Here is a 20694-nt window from a genome sequence, read left to right on the forward strand (position 1 = left end):
CTGGCCTGGGTGCAGGGAACCATCATGACAAGGTCTGCAAGGGCCAGGTGCTCCCGCTTGGGGTTTTACAACCGTGGGGCCCATCCACCCCGCCTCATTTTAGTGAGGGGCAGGGCGGCTTGCCCGAGGTTACCAGAACCTGCTAGAAGTCCTTCGTCCAACTCCTGGGCCTTGTGTTTTTAAATTTTCTTAAATCCCTTAGTTTGAACATAAATCATTCTCGTCAAAATTGGAGTAATAGCATTTTTTTTGTCCATTTGCATGGGCCAGGCACTGTTCCAGGCAGTTTCTGTCTGCCGTCCTAGAACAAGCCTATGACAAAGGTGCGGAAGGAAACGGGGGCTTTGAGGCATTAACTAGCCTCCCCAGGTGCACGTGGTGGGACGGAGCAGGCCCGGGAGGAGATGGGTCCGAGCTCGGTCTGCTGCAGCCCCGCCTCCTGAGATCGCGAGGAAGTGAAGAGCCCTGGGGTCACCCAGTCCAGGGCACTCCCAGGGCTGTCTTCTAAACAGGAGAGACAGGGGCACCCTTGCGCACACAGGAGTGAAGACAAGATTGTTCCCTGCTTGCAGGGGGCTGTAGGGTTTGGTCAGATTCTGTGAAACTGGTCCCTTCAGGGGAGTCTGAGATTTGGGGTGACTGTAGAATGGCTTGGCATGGCAAGGGCTTGGTGCGTGTTTGTCAGAGGAATTGTCCTGCACCCAGAGCAGAGGCCTTTGGCCAGAGCTTGGCTTGCTGCCTGCTGTCTGGGAGCCCAGGTAAAGCACCTGGCACATCCGAGGTCGGGCGAGCTGCTGTGTGTGGAGCTGTTGGCGCAGAGGCTCGGGCCGGGGTGTGATTACCGTGTTGTTATGAAGTGCAGCAGCAAAGCCCATCGATATTCCTGGAGCCGAGCTCATAAGCGGGAGGGAGCCCCACCCACAGTCAGGGCCTGCTGTACTGGGTGGCCACGAGCTTCTGCCACTGCGGCCAATGCCCCCAGGGTGGGCCGTGTGCTTGCACCCTTGAAGCTCTGCTCGAGAGTGGGCTTCCGCCTTGGGGGCAGTGGCTGGATGGGGGGCCATTGTGAGAGCATCTGGCCAGGCCTGGGGCTCAGAGGCTGCTGGTGGGGCCGCTGCCCTGCAGCCCCTCCACTGGCCTCCTGGGAACGGAGCAGAAGCGAGGCGTGGGGGCATCTGCTTGCCCGTGGTCGCCATGGCGTGTCACACGCTGGAAAGCCCCTGGAGTGGAGGATTCTCTGCCTGACGCTGGGTCTGGCAGGAAGCGGGGGCAGCCCCAACAGCTAGAGGTGCAGGTGCACAGGCAGCCCGGGACAGGGAGGCCAAGTGGATGGGTTCAGCAGGCCGTGCGTGGGGACCAGGTCCCAAGCCGCAGTCAAGTTGGGAGCCTGACACACACACGTCCACAAGGCTGCAAGGCCTGCTTTGTGGTCATGAGTGACCTTGAGCAAGTCACCTCCCTTCCATCTGTATCAGTGGCACATCAGGGCCCAGGCCCAGGAGGCAGCCCCTCCATGGGTTTGAGTCCCATTTGTGCTGTGTGGCCTTGGGCAAGCTCCTTGCCTCTCTGGGCCTCAGAGTCATTCTTCTTATAAGGGGGGCCTGGATGAGGGGACCCCTAAGCCCAGGTCAAGCCAGAGAGCCCAGAGTGTGGTCCTGGGAGTGGCAATGGTTACATGCCTGCTTCCACCTCCCGCCCCTCCCTCCCACTTTCCTGGGTCTGTGGAGCCCTGGGGCCTGTGGGTGGGGAGCGGGCAGGCTCGGGAGGGAATGAGAGGGTCTCCTGGCTCCTTCCTTGCCCAAGATGTCTGTGGCTGTGACCATTCCGGGCTGTCAGGGAGCAGGTTGGGAGCCTTTTGCAAGGCTGGGAGCTGTCTGGGGACAAGGAGGAGTCCCTGAGACCACCCGTACACCGTCTGGGTCCCACATAGGAGCCACAGTGGTCTTGGGTTAACAGTGGAAGGCCTAAGCCCACCGGGGGGGAGTGGTGGCTTGTACCCCTCGAGAGTGGCTTCATCCTGGCCCTGGACTTGGAGTGGCCTTGAGCAGTGGGAAGCAGCTGTTGCTTCTGAGGAAGTGCTTTCCTGAGAACCTTCCAGAGGGGCTGGAAGAGGAAGGAGAGACCTGGGGATGACCTGCCACCCAAGGCCACCCTGCCAGGCCTGTCTGCCTCAGTTTCCCCGTCAGGCATCTTCTGGCCCTGCCTCTTCTCTGCGCCGGGGATCCAGGTCCCACCCAGCCCTGACCGCTGCCTCTCCCTCCCCTGTCCGCAGGCTCCCCCCTGCACAAGCAGGCGTCGGGCCCCTCCTCCTCCCCGGCCGCAGCTGCTGCCCCCGAGAAGCCGGGCCCGAAGGTGGCCGAGGTGGGCGATGACTTCCTGGGGGACTTCGTGCTGGGCGAGCGGGTGTGGGTGAACGGCGTGAAGCCGGGCGTGGTGCAGTACCTGGGCGAGACGCAGTTCGCGCCGGGCCAGTGGGCAGGCGTGGTGCTGGACGACCCGGTGGGCAAGAATGACGGCGCAGTGGGCGGCGTGCGCTACTTCGAGTGCCCGGCCCTGCAGGGCATCTTCACGCGGCCCTCCAAGCTCACACGGCAGCCCACGGCCGAGGGCTCGGGCAGCGACGCCCACTCGGTGGAGTCGCTGACCGCCCAGAACCTGTCGCTGCATTCGGGCACGGCCACGCCCCCGCTGAGCAGCCGCGTCATCCCGCTGCGGGAGAGCGTCCTCAACAGCTCCGTCAAGACGGGCAACGAGTCGGGCTCCAACCTCTCGGACAGCGGCTCTGTGAAGCGAGGTGACAAGGACCTGCGCCTGGGAGACCGAGTGCTGGTGAGTGTGGGCGCTCTGGGCCCGGCCTCCCTTCCCTCCACCCTCTGCCCCACGTGGGCAAGCTGAGGCAGGGTCCAGGCTGGGGCGCACGTTCCTCATCGGAACCACGCAGAGTGACAAGGGACACAGGTAACGTGGGCTGTAGAGGTTGTTGCTGTGTGACTCTGGGCAAGTGTCTTAACCTTTCTGGGCCTCAGTTGTCCCATCTATAAAATGGGAATTTTAATAGCTCCTCACTCATAGTCTGAAATGCATTAATACTTCTTGTGTGTTTAGACGGCGCTTGATACTTAGTAAGTGCCCTGTAAATATTAGTTGTTATTGATGTTATCTGTTGATCCAGCCTGCCAGCACGCACGTGCTAAGAATGTACTGGAAAAGACTGAGGACTAGAGCTCTTAAGATCTCTGGGCCATCCAACGTGGGTACACTCGGGCGGTCTCTCTCCCGGGTCCTGTCCAGGCTGTGTGGGGGAGCGCAGGGCTCTGTCCCATCGTGTACATCCGCTTTCCACGACGTGGAGGCGAACTGGGCCTGGAGTCTGCACCTGCAGCTGCTCAGAGCCCTGTGGGCGTGACCACGGGGACCAGCCCCGCAGAAAACAGCCTTCCAGAGCATCCACTCCAAGTTCGTCTCACGTGTTTTTAGAAAAATTTGCTTTAATCTGTTTTACCGTGTTGATAGATGAATACCTCGTTAAGAAAAGTAGCAACAAAGAAAAGGTGTGCAGACCCAGATCAGCTGTGACCTGAGCAGTCAGTGTCGTTGGAGCCAAGAGATTCGGGTCCCTAGAGCTGAAGGCTTCCTGCCAGGGGTCCCCCTTCGCTGGTGGTCCCAGCTCTTGGGCCCCGGTTGGAAGGGGGGCAGTGGCTCTCAAGTCCCTCAGAGTCTGGACACGGCAGGGACCTGGGCTGGGGTGCCCAGGGGGATGGGACAGAGTTGTGTCCTGCTGTGCCAGACCTGTGGCTGAGGTGGCCCTGGGCTGACTGTAGCATTGAGGGGGGTGGGTGCAGCACATGGGGACGTCTCTGACCATGTCTGCTGGGGTGTGAGGTGCCGTGGGACGTAGCTAGCTGGATACTGCTGGGGTCCCTGCGTCCTGTCAGCCAGGCGTCCTGGGCACAGTGGGGGTGTTCCTCCCTGAGGCAGGGACCCCAACAGGTATTGCTGCCTGAGATCCTCCTTCCCTGCTCTGGGACCCCTTCCCGCAGGGCCAAGGTTTCTCCTGGAGGCTTCTGGGAAGAGCATTTGGGGTAGAGGTGGGGGGCCAGTGGAAATGTGTACCCCCGTTGCCTGGCCAGATCCTCCAACCCATGCTGTAATGTCATTTTCATCCCCACTTTATGGGTGAGAAACTGAGGCTCAGAGAAGTTCAGTAACTCGTATGAGTGACAGCAGGGCTGGGTTCCAGCCAGCCCCCCAGCCTGCCCCGTGGCCCCGAGCTGTGTCCTTGCTGCCTGGCGAGGGTGGGGGCCCTGCCCACCCCAGAGCCTGGCTCCCCGGCTGCAACTCCCCCGGGTGTTCTGGTGGTGGGCACAGCCAGACTTGGTCCCTGACGTCCAGCCGCAGGGAGCAGACATTGGTGGCTCCTACAGACTGCCGAGTGCCACAGGGCTCTGAGAGCCTGTCCTGGAGGCCTGGCCTGGTTGGGGCTGCCCCGAGGAACGGTGTCAGGGCCGAGCCTAGGGAATGGCCTGGCCTTGACCTCTGGACGTGGGGCCAAAGCCCTGCACCTGGCAGACCTGTGGCCAGAGATACTAGAGAGCTTGAGAGAAGAGCAGGGAGGCCAGTGGGTGGCCGGGGACAGGATCAGAGGGGCAAGAATAGGGCAGGGTGCGGGGCAGTGCCAGGAAGTCAGGCCAGACATCTGGTCCCTTGAGCCTTCCTGTCAAAGGAGCTTGTTTTGAGGCTGTCACTCTTCTTACCGTGACTCCCAGGAAAGCCAGCAGGACACAGGCAAATGGCCTGGAGTCTCACTGCACTGTCCTTTGGGGCGTTCAGGGTCTGAGGGCACCTGCTGGCCATGGGCACTGCAGGGAAATTGGGCCCAGGTCTATGCCCTTCTCTGCTACCCTCCAGCTGTGTGGCTGTGAACAAGTCACTTACTGAGCCTCATCCTCCTTCCCTCCTTCCTTCCCTCCTTCATTCATTCGCCATATGTCCATCCAGCAGAATGGCCATGGCACAGCACCCTTGTTGTATGTTTTATGCTTCATGCTTTAGTTGGGCATTAAGAGAGCTGTAAACCTGCGAATGCATCGTAGTCCACGAGGCTGTGGCTGTGTGAGGCCTGGCCAGTGTCGTGCGGCGTCTGGCCCGTGGGTGTGGGTCTGCGACCCAGTTGGAGTGGGAAGTGGCAGCTCTGGGCCTCACTGACGGGCCCAGTTGCTCCCCAGCTTGGTCCTGGCTGGAGCTCCCCTTGCACCTGTTCCCCCTTCAGGGGTGGGAACTGCTGCCCCTCTTGGGGTGTCCAGTGCCCGGAAGCTGGGTGTGCAGGGGCGGACGCACTCAAGCTGGCACGAGGCAGGCACTGCCGCTGCTCTGGAAGCGTCCACCGGGCCCTGGCCCATCAGAGGTTGGCAGCAGCGATGGGAACGGGCTACCTGACTTCCTGGCCCGCCAGTAGGTCCCATCCCGTGGTTGAAACGCTGTTTTCTTGGGGTGTCCCCGCCCCCTGCTGGGCCTGTACCCAGCACTTCTGTACCTTGTCCCTTTGTGTCCTTCCCACCACTTTATGAAGTGGGTGGTATCCCCGTTTTACGATGAGGAAGCTGGGCTCAGCCCTGGAAACAGCCTGCCCAGCGTCACGTGGCAAGGTGGCGATGGGCCCTTCGTCCCTTTATTCCCTCGTGGACGGCGACCGCCCTGCACACGCGTGGCCCTTGGATTCTGGGGGCAGGAGCGGAGAGGGATGTGAACGAGGGTGGAGGCCTGTGGGCCCCGCCCTGTACTCCAGCCTGGCCGCTGCTGATGCCAGGCTCCAGCTAGCTCGGCTCGCCTGCTGACACGTCACCGTCCCGTCCCTACCCCACCCTTTTAAAGTTACGTCCTGGACCCAGGTAGAGGCCTGAACTTACACAATTTGAGGATGGGGGACTCTTTAGGAAAAACAATACCAAAGAATCACTGCAGGTTTTACAAAGCACAGAGTCCCCTGGATGCATTGCTAGGGCCCCTCGCAGGGATGAGGGGCCTGTACAGGGGAGGGGGCCTGATGTCTAAGCTCTGTTAACTTGCTTCCCACCCGGGTCCAAGGCATGAATGCTCACGCCTGTAATCCTAGCACTCTGGGAGGCAGAGGTGGGAGGATCGCTTGAGGCCAGGAGTTTGAGGTTCAGTGAGCTATGATCATACCACTGCACTCCAGCCTGAGCAACACAGCAAGACCCTGTCTCAGAAAAGGTGGGGGCATGAATAGTATTTAGGTGAGCGTACCTTTGGCTGGTCTGCAGAGACACCTCTGGATCCTGCTCCACTGGATCCTGGTGCCCTAGGCCAACTCTCCATTTCCTTCTTCTGGGGAGGCCCACCCCCCCCCCCCACCCGCTCTGGTCCTGGGCACCTTTGAGGCCTAGGGAGCGTGTCAGGGCACTGGGCTGCCTGGCTGGCCCGAGCCGTGGAGAGGTGCTACGTGTATCTGTCTTGGGGTTCCCAGGAAACCCAGGGTGTGGTCCAGAAAGTCCATCCCAGGAGGTGGGTCAATCTGCATGTGTCCTGGAGAAGTTGGCTTCAAAGCAGTGTGACCTGGTGTGGCAGCCCCCGGAGCCAGCCAGGTAGCCCCCAGTCTAGGATTTAGGTTGTGGAAGAGAAAGGACGTTCTAGGTTGGAATTATGTACAGAGCAGCAGAAACCAAGACTGACTATGGAGACACGGGGGTGGGGGCCAGGGGCGTTGAGACCAGGTGCCAGAAGGGAGGGGCTGGGAAGGCAGTCCTATCTGAGGCCAGAGAGAGCTGACGCAGACTCCCAGGCAGGCCTGCTGGGGCAGAGACCCGTGGCGCCTGCTCAGGAAGGGGACACAGAGGCCGGGTCTGGATGGGGGCCTGCTGGGATTGAGGAGGCATAGGGAAAAATGAGAGGCCCACCTGGCTCTTCCACTCACCAACTACTCTGAACCTCAGTCTCTGCTCCCGTGAAGGGGGTAAGAGTGCCCGCCTCGTGGGTTTGGAATTCATGTCTTTAACATGCCTGGTCCTGACAGATGGCGGAGCAGTCCCTTTCAGGCACACCTGAGGCGTACTCAGCGGTGTCAGGAGAGTGACACGTAGAGGGTCATCTTTAAGGGTCAGGTAAACATGGTAAATAAACATGCACATTTATGTTCAGTGTCGCCTGAACCCGCACTAGAATGACAGTGAAGAAATTTTTGTTTTAAGGAAAAAAAAGGTTTTAAGCGCTCAAGGACAGAGAGAGCGGGAGAGGAGACTGCGGCAGCAAAGTCGGGGACAGCAGAGACGTGATCGATGTTCATCTCAGAAACCCCGGAGGCTCAGGAGCAAGCACATGGTGGCCTGTGGAAACGGGGCTGCCATCGGGCCGGACACAGGAGAATCGGCTAACAAGACACCCCCTAAATCCCCTGTAGGCCCCTGTGCTCCTCTGCCCAGTGGCTCCCTCCAGCCGATGCCTGGGACGGGCGCTTAGTGTCCTGAGCGGGTCACACGAGCCTCTGGATGAGGGACCCTGGGCAGGCTGCACTGGAAAAGGAGGATGAAATGGATGTGTCTGTTCCGAAGGCCCCACACCCCTCCCCCGCCTGCCTGCCTGCCTCTTCCTCACTCAGCTCCTGGACGCTGGCGGCCAAGTCTACGCCCTCCCCGGTGGAGATTACGAGAATCTTCTCTGGGGAAGACGGCCGGCCCTCTGAGAAATAAGAGGAGATAATACAGGCATTAAATATGAACAAAACGCCACTGGATATGTGGCATGAATATTCATGAGCATGAATATTCATACCAACATAAATATTCAGGGAACAGAAAAGCTCTGGGAAATGAAAAATATGATCCCAGAAATAAGAAATGCCACAGAAGTGTGAGAAGATAAAGTTAAGAAAATCTCTCAAAAAGTAGACCAGAAAGACAGATGGAAAACGGGAGAGAAGAGAGAGCATTTAAGAGAACTTTTGCCCAGTAGATCCAGCTTCTGAATGACTGTGGTTGTAGGAAGAGAGAATCAAGTAAGTCGTTGAAGAAAATTCCCCAGGAGTGACGGGGCTTTGGTTGGTGGGGGCCCAGGACAGGAGGTGGGCAGAGGCCCACGTTGGGGGACCTCCCTGTGGAACAGAGAGCCCCGGGCAGAGAGGTGCCGTGGTTTCCAGAACAGAGAGGTGGATCCACGTGGGGGATTGGGACTCCGAATGCCTTTGAACTTCTCAGCAGCAACACTGGACGCTTGTGTCACAGGGGGAGCCCTTGAAATTCCGAAGGAACCAACCTATTGTTCAAGAGCAGCAGGAGAATGGAAAGCAGGTGTTCGCACAAAAACTTGCGCGCACGTGTTCATGGCAACGTTATCGTGATAGCCAAAGAGTGGAAACGACCCAGTGTCCCTCGGCAGATGGATGGATGACCAGAACGTCCTCTGTCCTGTCCATACGATGGCATATCATTTGGCCACGAAAAGGGATGGGTGCTGATCCGTTGAGATGGATGAACCTTGGGAACATTGTGCTCAGAGAAAGAAGCCACACACAAATGGCCGCATATTGTGAATCTATTTCTATAAAATGTCTAGAAAGGGTAAATCTGCAGAGACAGAAAATAGATTTTTGGTTGTCAAGGGCTGAGGGGAGGAGAGAGTGGGCAGTGACTGCTCCTGGGTACAGGGTTTCTTTTCAGGGGATGGAATTCTGGAATTTGATGATGGGTTCTGGAATTAGGTAGCGGTGATAGTTGTGAATATACTAAAAGCTGATGAAATTATATGTTTTTAAATGGTTAAAATGGTGAATTCTATGTTATGTGAATTTTTAGCTTCATTTAAAAAAGCAAGGTAGAATAAAAAAATTTTTTTTTAATTTTTTTTTTTTTTTTGAGACAGTCTCACTCTGTTGACTAGGGTAGAGTGTCATGGCGTCAGCCTAGCTCACAGCAACCTCAAACTCCTGGGCTCAAGCGATCCTTCTGCCTCAGCCTCCCGAGTAGCTGGGACCACAGGCATGCATGCGCCACCATGCCCAGCTAATTTTTTCTATATATTTTTAGTTTGCCGTTTGCCAATTAATTTATTTCTATTTTTAGTAGAGATGGGGTCTCGCTCTTGCTCAGGCTGGTTTCGAACTCCTGACCTTGAGGGATCTGCCCGCGTCGGCCTCCCAAGAAAATATTTTTAGATATGAAAAGCTTGAATACTTTACTTCCTCATTACATTTTCTTAGAAAGCTGTGGGAGGATGCCCTCTACCAAAATAAGGAGTAAACCAAGAAAAAGGAAGAAGTGGGATCCAGGAAACAGGCAGTTGAGCCCAGGAGAGAAGGGAAGGGTGCCTCAGGGTAACGGTGACAGGAGGTCCCAGACTGGTGGCCAGGCTGCAGGGAGCCAGCACCAGCCCAGTCTGGGGTGGGCCCCGCGGCTCCGGGAGAGACACCTTCAGAGAGAACGTGACAGAATTCCCAGTGCCCCTGACCATCTTGGCAGGAGATTTACACCCTTGAAAGAGTTTGGGGTTGCATTGGTGTTGAGGCCATAAAGACTAGGCAAACAATCATAAAAAAACAATTAACTGTAAGGGAAAAATAATTGTGCTGGAAAGGAAAAGTAGCTGCGACACACCATCCTCATCTGTGAGTGCCGTTTATTTGGTCGTGGCGCCGTGATCCCCGGCTGGAATCGGAGCCGACACGTGGCCGCACAGAAGGGTGGACAGCCAGAAGTCTGGAGTGGCCCCGGTGGTGACCAGGAGCTCGAGCCTCACCATTCTTGGTGGAAAGTTGATGGATGTCATCAGAAATTGAAAAATTAAGAAATAGCAATTTAAGTATGTTATTGGAGATACTGAGATAAACTCCAGAAGATCCTGCTTAGAAAGTTAAAAGTGTTTGTTTCCAGGGAGAAACTTCTGGGGCGTTTTAAAGCTTTGGATGTATTTGACTCTTTATGTGTATGTATAACTTGGATTTTAGACATTTTAAACTACTTTTTTTATTTATATAAATTTATGGGGTTAAACTATTTTTCACACTCACGCCTGTAATCCTAGCACTCTGGGAGGCCGAGGCGGGCGGATTGCTCGAGGTCAGGAGTTCAAAGCCAGCCTTAGCAAGAGCGAGACCCTGTCTCTACTATAAATACAAAGAAATTAATTGGCCAACTAATATATATAGAAAAAATTAGCCGGGCATGGTGGCGCATGCCTGTAGTCCCAGCTACTTGGGAGGGTGAGGCAGCAGGATCGCTTGAGCCCAGGAGTTTGAGGTTGCTGTGAGCTAGGCTGACGCCACGGCACTCACTCTAGCCTGGGCAACAAAGTGAGACTCAGTCTCAAAAAACAAAAATAAATAAAAAATTGTTTTTTACAGTGATATTCACACTTTTTTATTGTCCTGTTCTATGAAGAGTTTTTTAAATTTTTTATTGCAGGAATTAAAGCTTTTAATATGTTAATATGTATCACAAATTTTCTAGAAGGGAATCTAGTGTACATTTTTCCAAATGTGTTCACAAAACCACTTTTTCTCCCTCTTTCCTTCCTCCCTCTGTAAAATAATTTAAAGAGTTTATTCTGAGCCAAGTTTGAGGACCATGGCCCAGAGCCACGCCCAAGAAGCCCTGAGCAAGTGGACTCCCTATGAGTTATTTTTTTATTTATTTTTTCCTGTGAGTTATTTTTAATTGTGGTAAAAAAAAAACATATTAAAATAACATAAAATTTACCATCTCAACCATTTTTAGGTGTACACTTCAGTAGCAGCAAGTATATTCACATTGTTGTGTAACAGATCTCCAGAACTTTGCATCTTGCAAAACTGAAACTCTAACCCCATTTACCAAAAAACACCCATTTCCCCACTCTCTACCAGCCACTGGCCACCACTGTTAAAACTATTTTAAGAATAACATTCACTGCAAGTTTGTATCAGACACTGTATATATAATAATTAATGCTTACAAAACCCATTTTTACAGATAAAGATGCTGAGGCTCAGAGAGGTTAGGTAACTTGCCTAAGCTCACACAGCTTGCACGCAGCAGTGTTTGAATGCAGGTCTGTGTGTCTGCCTGCAAAGCCCATGCTCTTGCGCAACAAAGCCCATGCTCTTGCGCAGCACGGCCCTGGAGGCGCTGGTTGACCTGTGTCCCTCCCCCCTGTCCTTGGGCATCTCCTCCTCTTCACCTCCCAGCTCCTCCCCTGCATACCGGAAGGGAGGGATGGGACAAGCCTATGCAGTGCCCGAGCCATCTCTGCCTGTGGCCACTGCGCCTTCCGGACCCGAGTCTCTCTGTGTCAACAGGTTGGCGGGACGAAGACTGGCGTGGTGCGGTACGTGGGGGAGACAGACTTTGCCAAGGGCGAGTGGTGTGGCGTGGAGCTGGACGAGCCCCTCGGGAAGAACGATGGGGCGGTGGCGGGCACCAGGTACGCACGGTGGGCCTCCCCCGAGGAGTGTGGGAGGGGCTCCTCTGTGTCTGGGGTGGGTGCAGAGGACGGGGACGGGGCGTCTGAGGACGCCAGTGTTGAGGATGTCATGCCAGACACCATGACAGATGCACCAGGTGCTTTCTCCTCCCCTGCCTCACAGCAGCCCGCTAAGGGAGGCAGTGGGTTTACCATCCCATTTTACAGATGAGAAAATGGAAGCCAGAGAGATTTTTCTCAAGGTGGCGCAGTCACAGGCAAGCACTAGAAGAATCTGTTGTCCCCGTGTTCCTTTCTTCATGCCACACATGGCTAAGGGGGGCAGGAGCCCTCAAAAAGAAAAGGCAGCAGTCCCTGCCTTCCGGGAGTTCCCCGATGACTTGTGAGATAACAAGGCCGTTGGCCGGGCGCGGTGGCTCACGCCTGTAACCCTAGCACTCTGGGAGGCCGAGGCGGGCGGATTGCTCGAGGTCAGGAGTTTGAAACCAGCCTGAGCAAGAGCGAGACCTTGTCTCTACTATAAATAGAAAGAAATTAATTGGCCAACTAAAAATATATAGAAAAAAAAAATCAGCCGAGCATGGTGGTGCATGCCTGTAGTCCCAGCTACTCGGGAGGCTGAGGCAGGAGGATTGCTTGAGCCCAGGAGATTGAGGTTGCTGTGAGCTAGGCTGACGCCATGGCACTCACTCTAGCCTGGGCAACAGAGTGAGACTCTGTCTTAAAAAAACAAGGCAGTGCCCAGCGCTGTGCGGCCAGAGGCGGGCCTCACAGATGGGTCTCACGCCACCTCCGATTAAAGGGAACCGACTGCAGGTTGCTGGCGCAGAGGGTCTAAGGCTGCGTCCGGGTCCTCCGGCGGTGGGGATGATGTGGTCAGTGGGCAGCATCTGTCACAGTGTGGACTGACCTGACACGGGGCAGCCTGAGTGCCATCGCTGGCTGTCCCTGGGCTGCATTCTGTGACCAGATGACGCTGCCAGTGAGAGGAGCCAGGCGGGGCCCGGGCCTTGCAGGAGGGTGGGGTTCGCTTTTGGACGAGGCTTGGAGGACGTCCTTGCTAGGCTGGCGGTGGGGGGACAGTCTGAGCAAAGACCTGGAGGTGGGAGGAGCTGGAATAGGGTGGCAGATTCTTGGTGAACCGGAAACCGGACAGGCCCTGTTCTCGTGGTCCAGCGTGGAATCCATGACCAGAGAGGTTTTGAGAGAAGATGAGAAGCTGAGGTTTCCGTGACAACATTTCGCTTCCCTGTTGTCGAGATGGATGTTTCTCTCGACTCCCTCTTGCTTTGAGAATTCAAGGCAGGCCGGGCCGCACCCCCACACCACCCCGAGGTGTCTCCGTCAGGCGTTAACTTTTCCGCGCAGGGACTCCGTGGGCGGAGAGCTGGTGGGATTCCTTGGTTCTGAGGGTGGTCCGAGGGCAGCTGAGAGTGGGGCTGCGGCTATGGCGGGGGGCCGCTGAGAGCTGTGAGGGCCGAGCACAGTGGGCTTTGGAGCCCAGCAGACTTGGGGAGTCCAGGGCTGGCTGTGTGGCTGTGAGCAAGTCACTCAACCTCCCTGAGCCTAGATTTCCTCATCGGTGACTGTAAGTGCCATTGAGGGATTGAGATGAGCATTCATGGAAAGGGACTGGCACAAAAGGCGTCCCAGTAACTGCACTTCTCCCTCTCGCCATTCCCACTGGCTGTCACAGCTGCAGAGACTCAGGCCACACTCACCTCTGTTCCCTTTCTGCGAATCCTGTCTATCGGCCTGGAGGATTTCCACCTTGGGGTGTGGGTGACGGGGCCCTGGGGAGGTGCCTGTCTCTCTGCTGGCGGGCTCTGAAGAGATGGGGGAGGCAGGCTGTGGGGCCATGACAGCAGCGTGGGTCTCTCCTGCCTCCCCAGGTACTTCCAGTGCCCGCCCAAGTTCGGTCTCTTCGCGCCCATCCACAAGGTGATCCGCATCGGCTTCCCGTCCACCAGCCCAGCCAAGGCCAAGAAGACCAAGCGTATGGCCATGGGTGTCTCAGCGCTGACCCACAGTCCCAGCAGTTCCTCCATCAGCTCCGTCAGCTCTGTGGCCTCCTCCGTGGGGGGCCGGCCCAGCCGCAGCGGCCTGGTGAGGGTGGGGCTGGGGAGGAGGTACTCTGGGGGGGGTGGAGATGGTGGGATCCAGGTGTCCCAACCTGTCCCCAGCTGGCTCTGGTTCCAGTCATTCCTCAGTTTGGGGTTTTTGAACAAAGAGGAAAGTGCATGTCTTTTAATATAGAAGATTGATCCACTTACGTTTATTGTTATTTTTATATTACTGATTTGTTGGTGGCTTAAGCCCTCCTCTGGGAATTAAGGAGGGTCCTATAGATGCAGGGCAGAGGGTTCAGAAAGGCTGGCACAGGGACTGTGAGTGAAGGAAGAGGAGGCTGCTAGTGGGTAGGGGCTGAGGGCCTTTTGTCCAAGCCCAGTCTAGGGTGGGAGGCTCCCCTGGCTCAGGAGAAGGTGGCCGAGGTGAGGGAGACCATCGTGAGCAGAGCCCTCGGGGCTCTGACCATCAGGAGCTGACTGTCCCGGGAGGGGGAGTTACCTGAGTCTGCAACATCAGAATTCCTCCCTGCGTGAGTCGACAAGGGCCAGGGTGTCCAGGGTGCTGGTGGGGGAAGAGCAGGACCCTGGGAGTCGAGGAGGCACTTGATCTGCCCCCCTGCTGGGTTGCTGTGGGTCACGCCGGATCCAGCCAGCTGTCTCGTGGTGCTCCAGATTCCTGAGCCCCTCGTGCACCCCCTCCTTCCTGCAGCTCACGGAGACCTCTTCGCGCTATGCCCGCAAGATCTCGGGTACAACGGCCTTGCAGGAGGCGCTGAAGGAGAAGCAACAGCACATCGAGCAGTTGCTGGCCGAACGGGACCTGGAGCGGGCCGAGGTGGCCAAAGCCACAAGCCACATCTGCGAGGTGGAGAAGGAGATCGCCCTGCTCAAGGCACAGCACGAGCAGGTAGGTGGCAGGTGGGGCCGGGGTGCACCTTCTCTGGGCAGTCTTGTGAGGTCACACACACTCAGGGTGGAGAGCCAGGGGTGCACAGAGATGCTAAGATGCACACAAGAAGTACCTGTGCCCTCCTTTCTAGAGATGAGCCTCAGTGGCCTGGTGAATTTCCTTCCAGTCTTTTCTCTCTGTGTGTAGAGAAAAGTGCATCTGCTTTCAGACCTGGCTGGAAACTCGTGTATCCTGCTTTGCTTCCCTACTCACTATAGTGTGAGCGTTTCCTAGGTCCCAGAAAAGTCTTTTCCGTCCTAAAGCTATGTTGCCCTCCATCTGGGCCCTGTCCTCACTGACGTGGCCAGTCTCCTGCTGCTGTTTAGGTTATTTACAGTTTTTCACGTTTTCTACATAATGCTGCAGGAGACATTTTTGTACACAGCTGTCCACATTTCAGATCATGTTTTTGAGCAGATTCGGGGGTTGGATTTCAGGGAAGTGACCCGTTGCCCCAAGTCTTGGGGCAGCTGCTGTCATGTCTGCTCCTTTCTCTGATGTTTGTTTGCCATGTGAGTCCCCTCCTGGGCCCCTGTCCCCATGGAGGCCTGGCTCGCTCCTCCTCGGGTGCCAGGATTAATAAGGCCGAATTCTTGAGTATTTTGTGGCAGGGCATGCACAAGACAGCAGGTCTTAGGGCCTCAGACTTGGGCCCTTACGGGCTGGGGGTGGGAGGCAGGTATTTTAGGGTATGTGGGCCTGAGGGTTCCACGGAGTGAGGCCTGCCTCTGCCTCCAGGGTGTCCTGTGGGGCCCTCTGTCCACCTAGGCCCACTGTCCATGCCCAACAGGGGGGTTCCAGGCCTGGCTCCCTGCCTCTACCCTACCCCACCCTCTGCCTAGACCCCCTGTCCAGGAGGAGGCTGACCCTGTCCTGGCCCTTGCTCGGGGCCCAGTATGTTGCAGAAGCAGAAGAGAAGCTGCAGCGGGCCCGGCTGCTGGTGGACAGCGTGCGGAAAGAGAAGGTGGACCTGTCCAATCAGCTGGAGGAGGAGAGGAGGTACGCGCTGCCCGACTGACCTGGGGGGGCGGGGTGGTGCTCTCCCTGAGCCCCGCTAAGGAGGATGAGGAAGAGCACAGGCTCGGGAATAGCGGACCCAGGTTCTGCCCCCACCACTTCCTGGCTCTGTCACCCTGGACTAGTGACAGGAGCTCTGTGGGCCTCAGTCTTCTCATCTGCAAAATAGGGTGCTGGGCCCCTCTTCTGCAGGTGGTTATACAGACTCACAAGATCACTGGAGCAAAGCACCAAGCACAGTGCTGGGCACACGGGGACTCCACGTTTGCTCGCTGCATGGAGTTCCTGTTCCTGCCCCGTCCAGTGATGTTCCGTGAGATCACCAGGGTAGGGGGGTCCTGTCACACCAGGTGTCCCTAGGAGCTGTGAACCAAGAAAAGGCCCAGTGCCCCCCACACTCTGTGAGCCAGTTCGCATGCACACAGTGCCCCAGGCCGAGTTTTGCGGAGAGGAGCTCAGCGTGCCTGACCTGAGGCTCTGTTCCTGTTTGACGTGCCAGGAGAGGGAGGCTCAGGGAAGCAGCAGAGGAAGGACTCCCGAAAAGCCTCGAGTCCAGGTGCCAGCCCTGTGCCGTGTGCTTTACCGGCGTCCTTTCTCTCCGTCTTACAGTTAGCCCAGGAGACAGGTACTGCCACGGATGAGGAAACCAACCGAGGCCCAGCATAGGGAAGGGACGTGGTGGGGGGGGACACTGATTCCTTGTGCCCTACCATGGTGGCATGTGGGGACTGTAGTTCCTTCTGTGCGTTTTTGAGTCTGCTCCAGGGATGTGGGGCCCTCACCCACCCAGGTGAGGATCTGGCCGAGGGCAGGAGCTGGAGGGTTTTAGTGACACCTAAGAAACCTGCCAGGTGGGAACTCTGGCCTCACTCGGACCAGGGTCACCTGGTGGGACACGGTTGTCAGTGTACTGGGGCTTGTCTCCTCTCGGGAGCTCCCTCTCCCTCCTAGATTTCAGCCAGATCTCCGTGTCGCCCTCCCCTCCCCCACGAGTAGCCGGCCTGTGCTCAGCAGCCCCACTTGGGTCTGTTTCTTGGGCTTTCAGCCGAGCCATGTGCTCCACAGGCTGTTGTTACTGTCTGACTCGGAGCGGAGGGTTTATTTATATCTGCCTAAGACAGTCGTTGGGACCCACACATCTGGTTCCCATGGTGACGTGCCCGATGCCGACAAACAAACAGATCTTTAAGGCATCGTGGGAGTTGTGTTCAGGAGGATTTGGGTGCAAGTTCCAGCAGTGCCCCATACTTGCTGTGTGACCTTGGGCAGGTCGCTTGCCCTCTCTGGGCCTCAGTTTCCTCATTGGTATGCTGGGAGCTGTCAAGAGGCCCTGTAAGAGCAGCTTGGAGTTTTTAGGTGTGGTTGTAACATGAGGTAGGCCTCTGTGTCTCTCTCCTGTGCTATCCTGGCACATGTGTGGGTGAGAGTGTCCCCCTGAGCAGCATTGGGTGCCCTCCACACCCAGGAGCAGCCCAGGGACTGTGGACTGGGACCTTGACCCCTGATTTGGGGGCCTGTGGACAAGGGCAGGGTCAGCAGGGAAGGAGGCCCACTTTCCTCCCTTCCCTTCCTACGCCCTCTGCACAGATTGCTCCCCGTAGCAGCGTCTGTTCCCTGCAGCCATGAAAACGGCATTGTCACTAACACCACTGCGCTTCCATCCACAGTCCACTCTGTCCTTGTTCCCTGCCACCCCAGGGAAGAAGGGTGTTGCATTAAACACTCCCATCTTAGAGGCATTGCTGGTTCTGCTTAGAGTGTGGGTCAGCAAGGTGGGAGGTCTGGAGGTTTCCAGAAGGCTCTGCCCCCTCTCCATCACAAGATTGTGGGCATGTCCCTGTTCTGCTGGGACAGTCCCCTCCGCATGGTCTGAGCGTGGACTCTGGGCCATTTTGAGGGCCTCGCCTCTCCCTGCCATTGTTGGCTCGGTGAAGCCCGCCGCTCTGGGCAAAGCCCGGTCAGCTCCCGCTTTCCCCCCTGCAGGAAGGTGGAGGACCTGCAGTTCCGCGTGGAGGAGGAGTCCATCACCAAGGGAGACCTTGAGGTAACCGCCAAGTGCCCCTCCCCTGGGCTCGCTCAGCTCCCCAGGCCCAGTCCTGGCCATAGCAAATGGCCATGAGGTCCAGGCAGCACCTCTGGTCCCCCTGGGAGAGGACTGGAGGGATCACAAGGGAGACATGGGGAAGGGTCAAAGGTCACACCCTGGGAGAAGGGCAGGTGCAGGCCACAAGAGACTCTTGCGTCGGGGACGTGTAGCTCGGCTGCAGGAGCCCCAGAGGGGCTGTGCGCCCGCTTGGGCAGCTGGCTGGGGTGGGCAGGACAGACTAAGGGCAGGGAAGTGCAGGCTGGGCCTGATGACATAGGGGCTGGTCTCCCCTGCCCCTTCTTGCTGGGCAGTAACCCTAACAGTATCCCTTGGACCCTGATTCTGAGTCACAGAATTCATAGATGGGAACACAGGCTCAATAAGGCAAAAGGACTCACCCAAGTCAGGAGCCCTAGGACTGGGGACCAGTACTCAACTCCCGAACCGCCCACAGATGGTGAGGGTCGTGCGTCTCTCCTCACTATGACACCTGGACACGTTGGTCTGGACAGAGGTTGGATCTTTCACCCTCCAATCTGATGCCCCCTTTTTTTTTTTTTTTTTTTTTTTTTTTTTGAGACAGAGTCTCACTTTGTTGTCCAGGCTAGAGTGAGTGCCGTGGCGTCAGCCTAGCTCACAGCAACCTCAAACTCCTGGGCTTGAGTGATCCTTCTGCCTCAGCCTCCCGAGTAGCTGGGATTACAGGCATGCGCCACCATGCCCGGCTAATTTTTTTTTTTATATATATATATCAGTTGGCCAATTAATTTCTTTCTATTTATAGTAGAGACGGGGTCTCGCTCTTGCTCAGGCTGGTTTTGAACTCCTGACCTTGAGCAATCCACCCGCCTCGGCCTCCCAAGAGCTAGGATTACAGGCGTGAGCCACAGCGCCCGGCCTTGATGCCCCCTTTTTGAGCCGAGGGATTAGGGGTGCTCAGAGCAGTTAGTAAAGCACCTCAGGAGACCCCCACCCTGCCCCGCCAAACCATGCAGAGACTGCAGGGCTCATGAGTCCACAGCCGGGTGGGCCGAAGTGCCTGCTCCCTGGAGACCTGGGAGAGACGGCGACTCTTGAGCTGTCAGGTGGGTAGGGCACAGTGAGTTTAGTTCTTGAGCGGCCTAAGACAGCCTCTTCCCTTCCCCAGGCCTCAGTTTCCTCATCTGTAAAATGAGGAGGTTGAACTGGATGGGCGGTTCTCAAACCGGAGGGTTTGTTCAAACACAGAATGCCAGGCTCTGCCCCCAGTAGAACCAGCTGCAACCCCCAGGATTTGCATATTTTTCTCTTTTTTTTTCAGTTTTATTTTTTATTTTATTTCAGCATATTATGGGGGTACATATGTTAAGGTTACGTATATTGCCCATGTCCCCCCCCCGCCCCCCTCAAGTCAGGGCTTCAAGCGTGACCATCCCCAGCAGGATTTGCATTTCTAACAGGTTCCCAGGTGATGCTGGTCTAGAGCCCACACCGTGGGAATCACCGCACTAGATCGTTTCTGAGCTCAAATCAGAAATTACGGTGTTGTTTTTTAATTTCAAAATATTAAAGGAGGTACAAATGTTTTTGATACATAGCTTGAGTAGGGCTATAGTAGTAGTGCCCATAGCAGTAGTAGTGCCCAGTACAGTAGTAGTGCTATATAGTAGGGCTTGAGTAGTGCCCATCGCCCCGAATAGTGTTCGTTGTACCCTTTAGGGGGGTTGGAAATTACCATTTCTGATGTTAATGGAAAAGCCACATTAAGACCCCTGTAATTTCTACTTCCCCTCCAGCAAAGGTATGCGTATGGGTGTCCTGTCCCTGGCTAGGAGAGGCAGGGGGTGGCACAGACAGGGACAGACTGGCTTGGGGTGGGGGAGATGTGTGATCTGCCCAGGGTCGCTTTTGCTGGCTGAGCTTAAAGAGCGGTCGCAGGGCACAACCCCGGCGTGGGAGCCTCATTCCAGCGCCAGGGTGTTCTGATGAGGTTTCCCCCAAGGGGACAGGCCATGCGGTTGCTCTTGGCCACCCTTCCCATGTCTGGGGTGGGCTTCTGGGGAGAGCGCCCATCTGTCGCCAGGAGCAGAGACTCCTGTGGCCCACCCCAGGCACCAGGGTCTTAGGGCTGTAGGAAACTAACTCCATAGCCCCAAGGGTGGGCATTCCGGGGAACTGGAACCAGAAATGGCATCAGGAGCTGGGCTGTGTGGCTGGTGCCCTGGTCTCCCTGCTCTCCAAGACTCAGTCAAGGCCGTGTCTGTCCATCCGTCTGTGTGTCTGTCTCCCTCTGTCTCCTCCTTCTGGCACAGCCACGCACTTCTAGACTCACCCGCTGTCCCCATGACAGTCTCTGATTGGGCCCAGGTTAGCCAATGGGCAGGGTGGCTCTGGATCAGGGGGAAGGACAGACAGTGACCGCTAGTTCAGTCGGAAGGGCAATGGAGTCCCATAGTGACCGTTTTTTATTATACGGTCACAAGTGACTGTATTTATGGCAGCCAGAAAGCAAAATGACCTAAAGCCCTGCCCATCCCCACCCACCTCAAAAGTGAAAAATAAAAACCAGAGCCCTTCCTTGGCCCCCTGGTCCCCTCTCTCCCATGTCCTTATCACAAAACGCCCCAAGAGCAGCTCCAGCTTTTGGGACCCTTCCTCTCCGCAGTCCCCCCAGCTGCACCAGGGCCCCCATTCCAACTGCCCAGCCTCCTCTGCTGGTGCCAGCTCCCTCCCGACCTCTGCCCCACACTCGCCCTGAGAGCTGCCAGTGTGGCCTCAGAGCCCGGACAGGCCCTCGGGACTCCCACGCCTTCTCCCCGGCCGCGCCGGCGTCCCACTGGACGTGGCCACCCAGGTGAGTCGGGAATAGGCATCTGTATCGTTTCCTGGGGCTTCAGTAACACGTTGCCACAAACATGTGGCTGAAGACTGCACAAAGTTATGCTGTCACAGTTCTGGAGGCCAGAGTGCAGATCCAGGCTGTCGGAGAATCTGCCCCATGCCTTTCTCCCAGCTTCCCGAGGGACTGCTGGCCCTTTGGTGTTCTCCAGCTCGTAGCTGCACCAGGCCAGTCTCTGCCAGTTGTCACTTGGCGGCTTTCCTTGTGTGTCTCTTCACATGGCCTCCTTATAAAGACTCCAGTCATTGGCTTTCGGGCCCACCCTAATCCAGTATGACCTCATTGTAAC

General features: G+C 56.6%; 1 protein-coding gene across 4 annotated transcripts in view; it reads left to right on the forward strand.

The window, feature by feature from the left end:
• CLIP2 (CAP-Gly domain containing linker protein 2) overlaps positions 1–20694 on the forward strand; it is a 67027-nt gene that overhangs the window by 26295 nt on the left and 20038 nt on the right. For all 4 annotated transcript variants that reach the window (XM_012742223.3, XM_012742225.3, XM_012742226.3 and 1 more), the window contains exons 3-8: positions 2273–2829; positions 11282–11406; positions 13299–13512; positions 14185–14382; positions 15320–15423; positions 17425–17485. In XM_012742223.3, coding sequence (XP_012597677.1) covers positions 2273–2829; positions 11282–11406; positions 13299–13512; positions 14185–14382; positions 15320–15423; positions 17425–17485 — 1259 coding nt within the window. The remainder of the gene's footprint in view (positions 1–2272; positions 2830–11281; positions 11407–13298; positions 13513–14184; positions 14383–15319; positions 15424–17424; positions 17486–20694) is intronic.

The sequence above is a fragment of the Microcebus murinus genome, chromosome 19 (assembly GCF_040939455.1).
Source record: "Microcebus murinus isolate Inina chromosome 19, M.murinus_Inina_mat1.0, whole genome shotgun sequence".
Taxonomy (NCBI): domain Eukaryota; kingdom Metazoa; phylum Chordata; class Mammalia; order Primates; family Cheirogaleidae; genus Microcebus; species Microcebus murinus.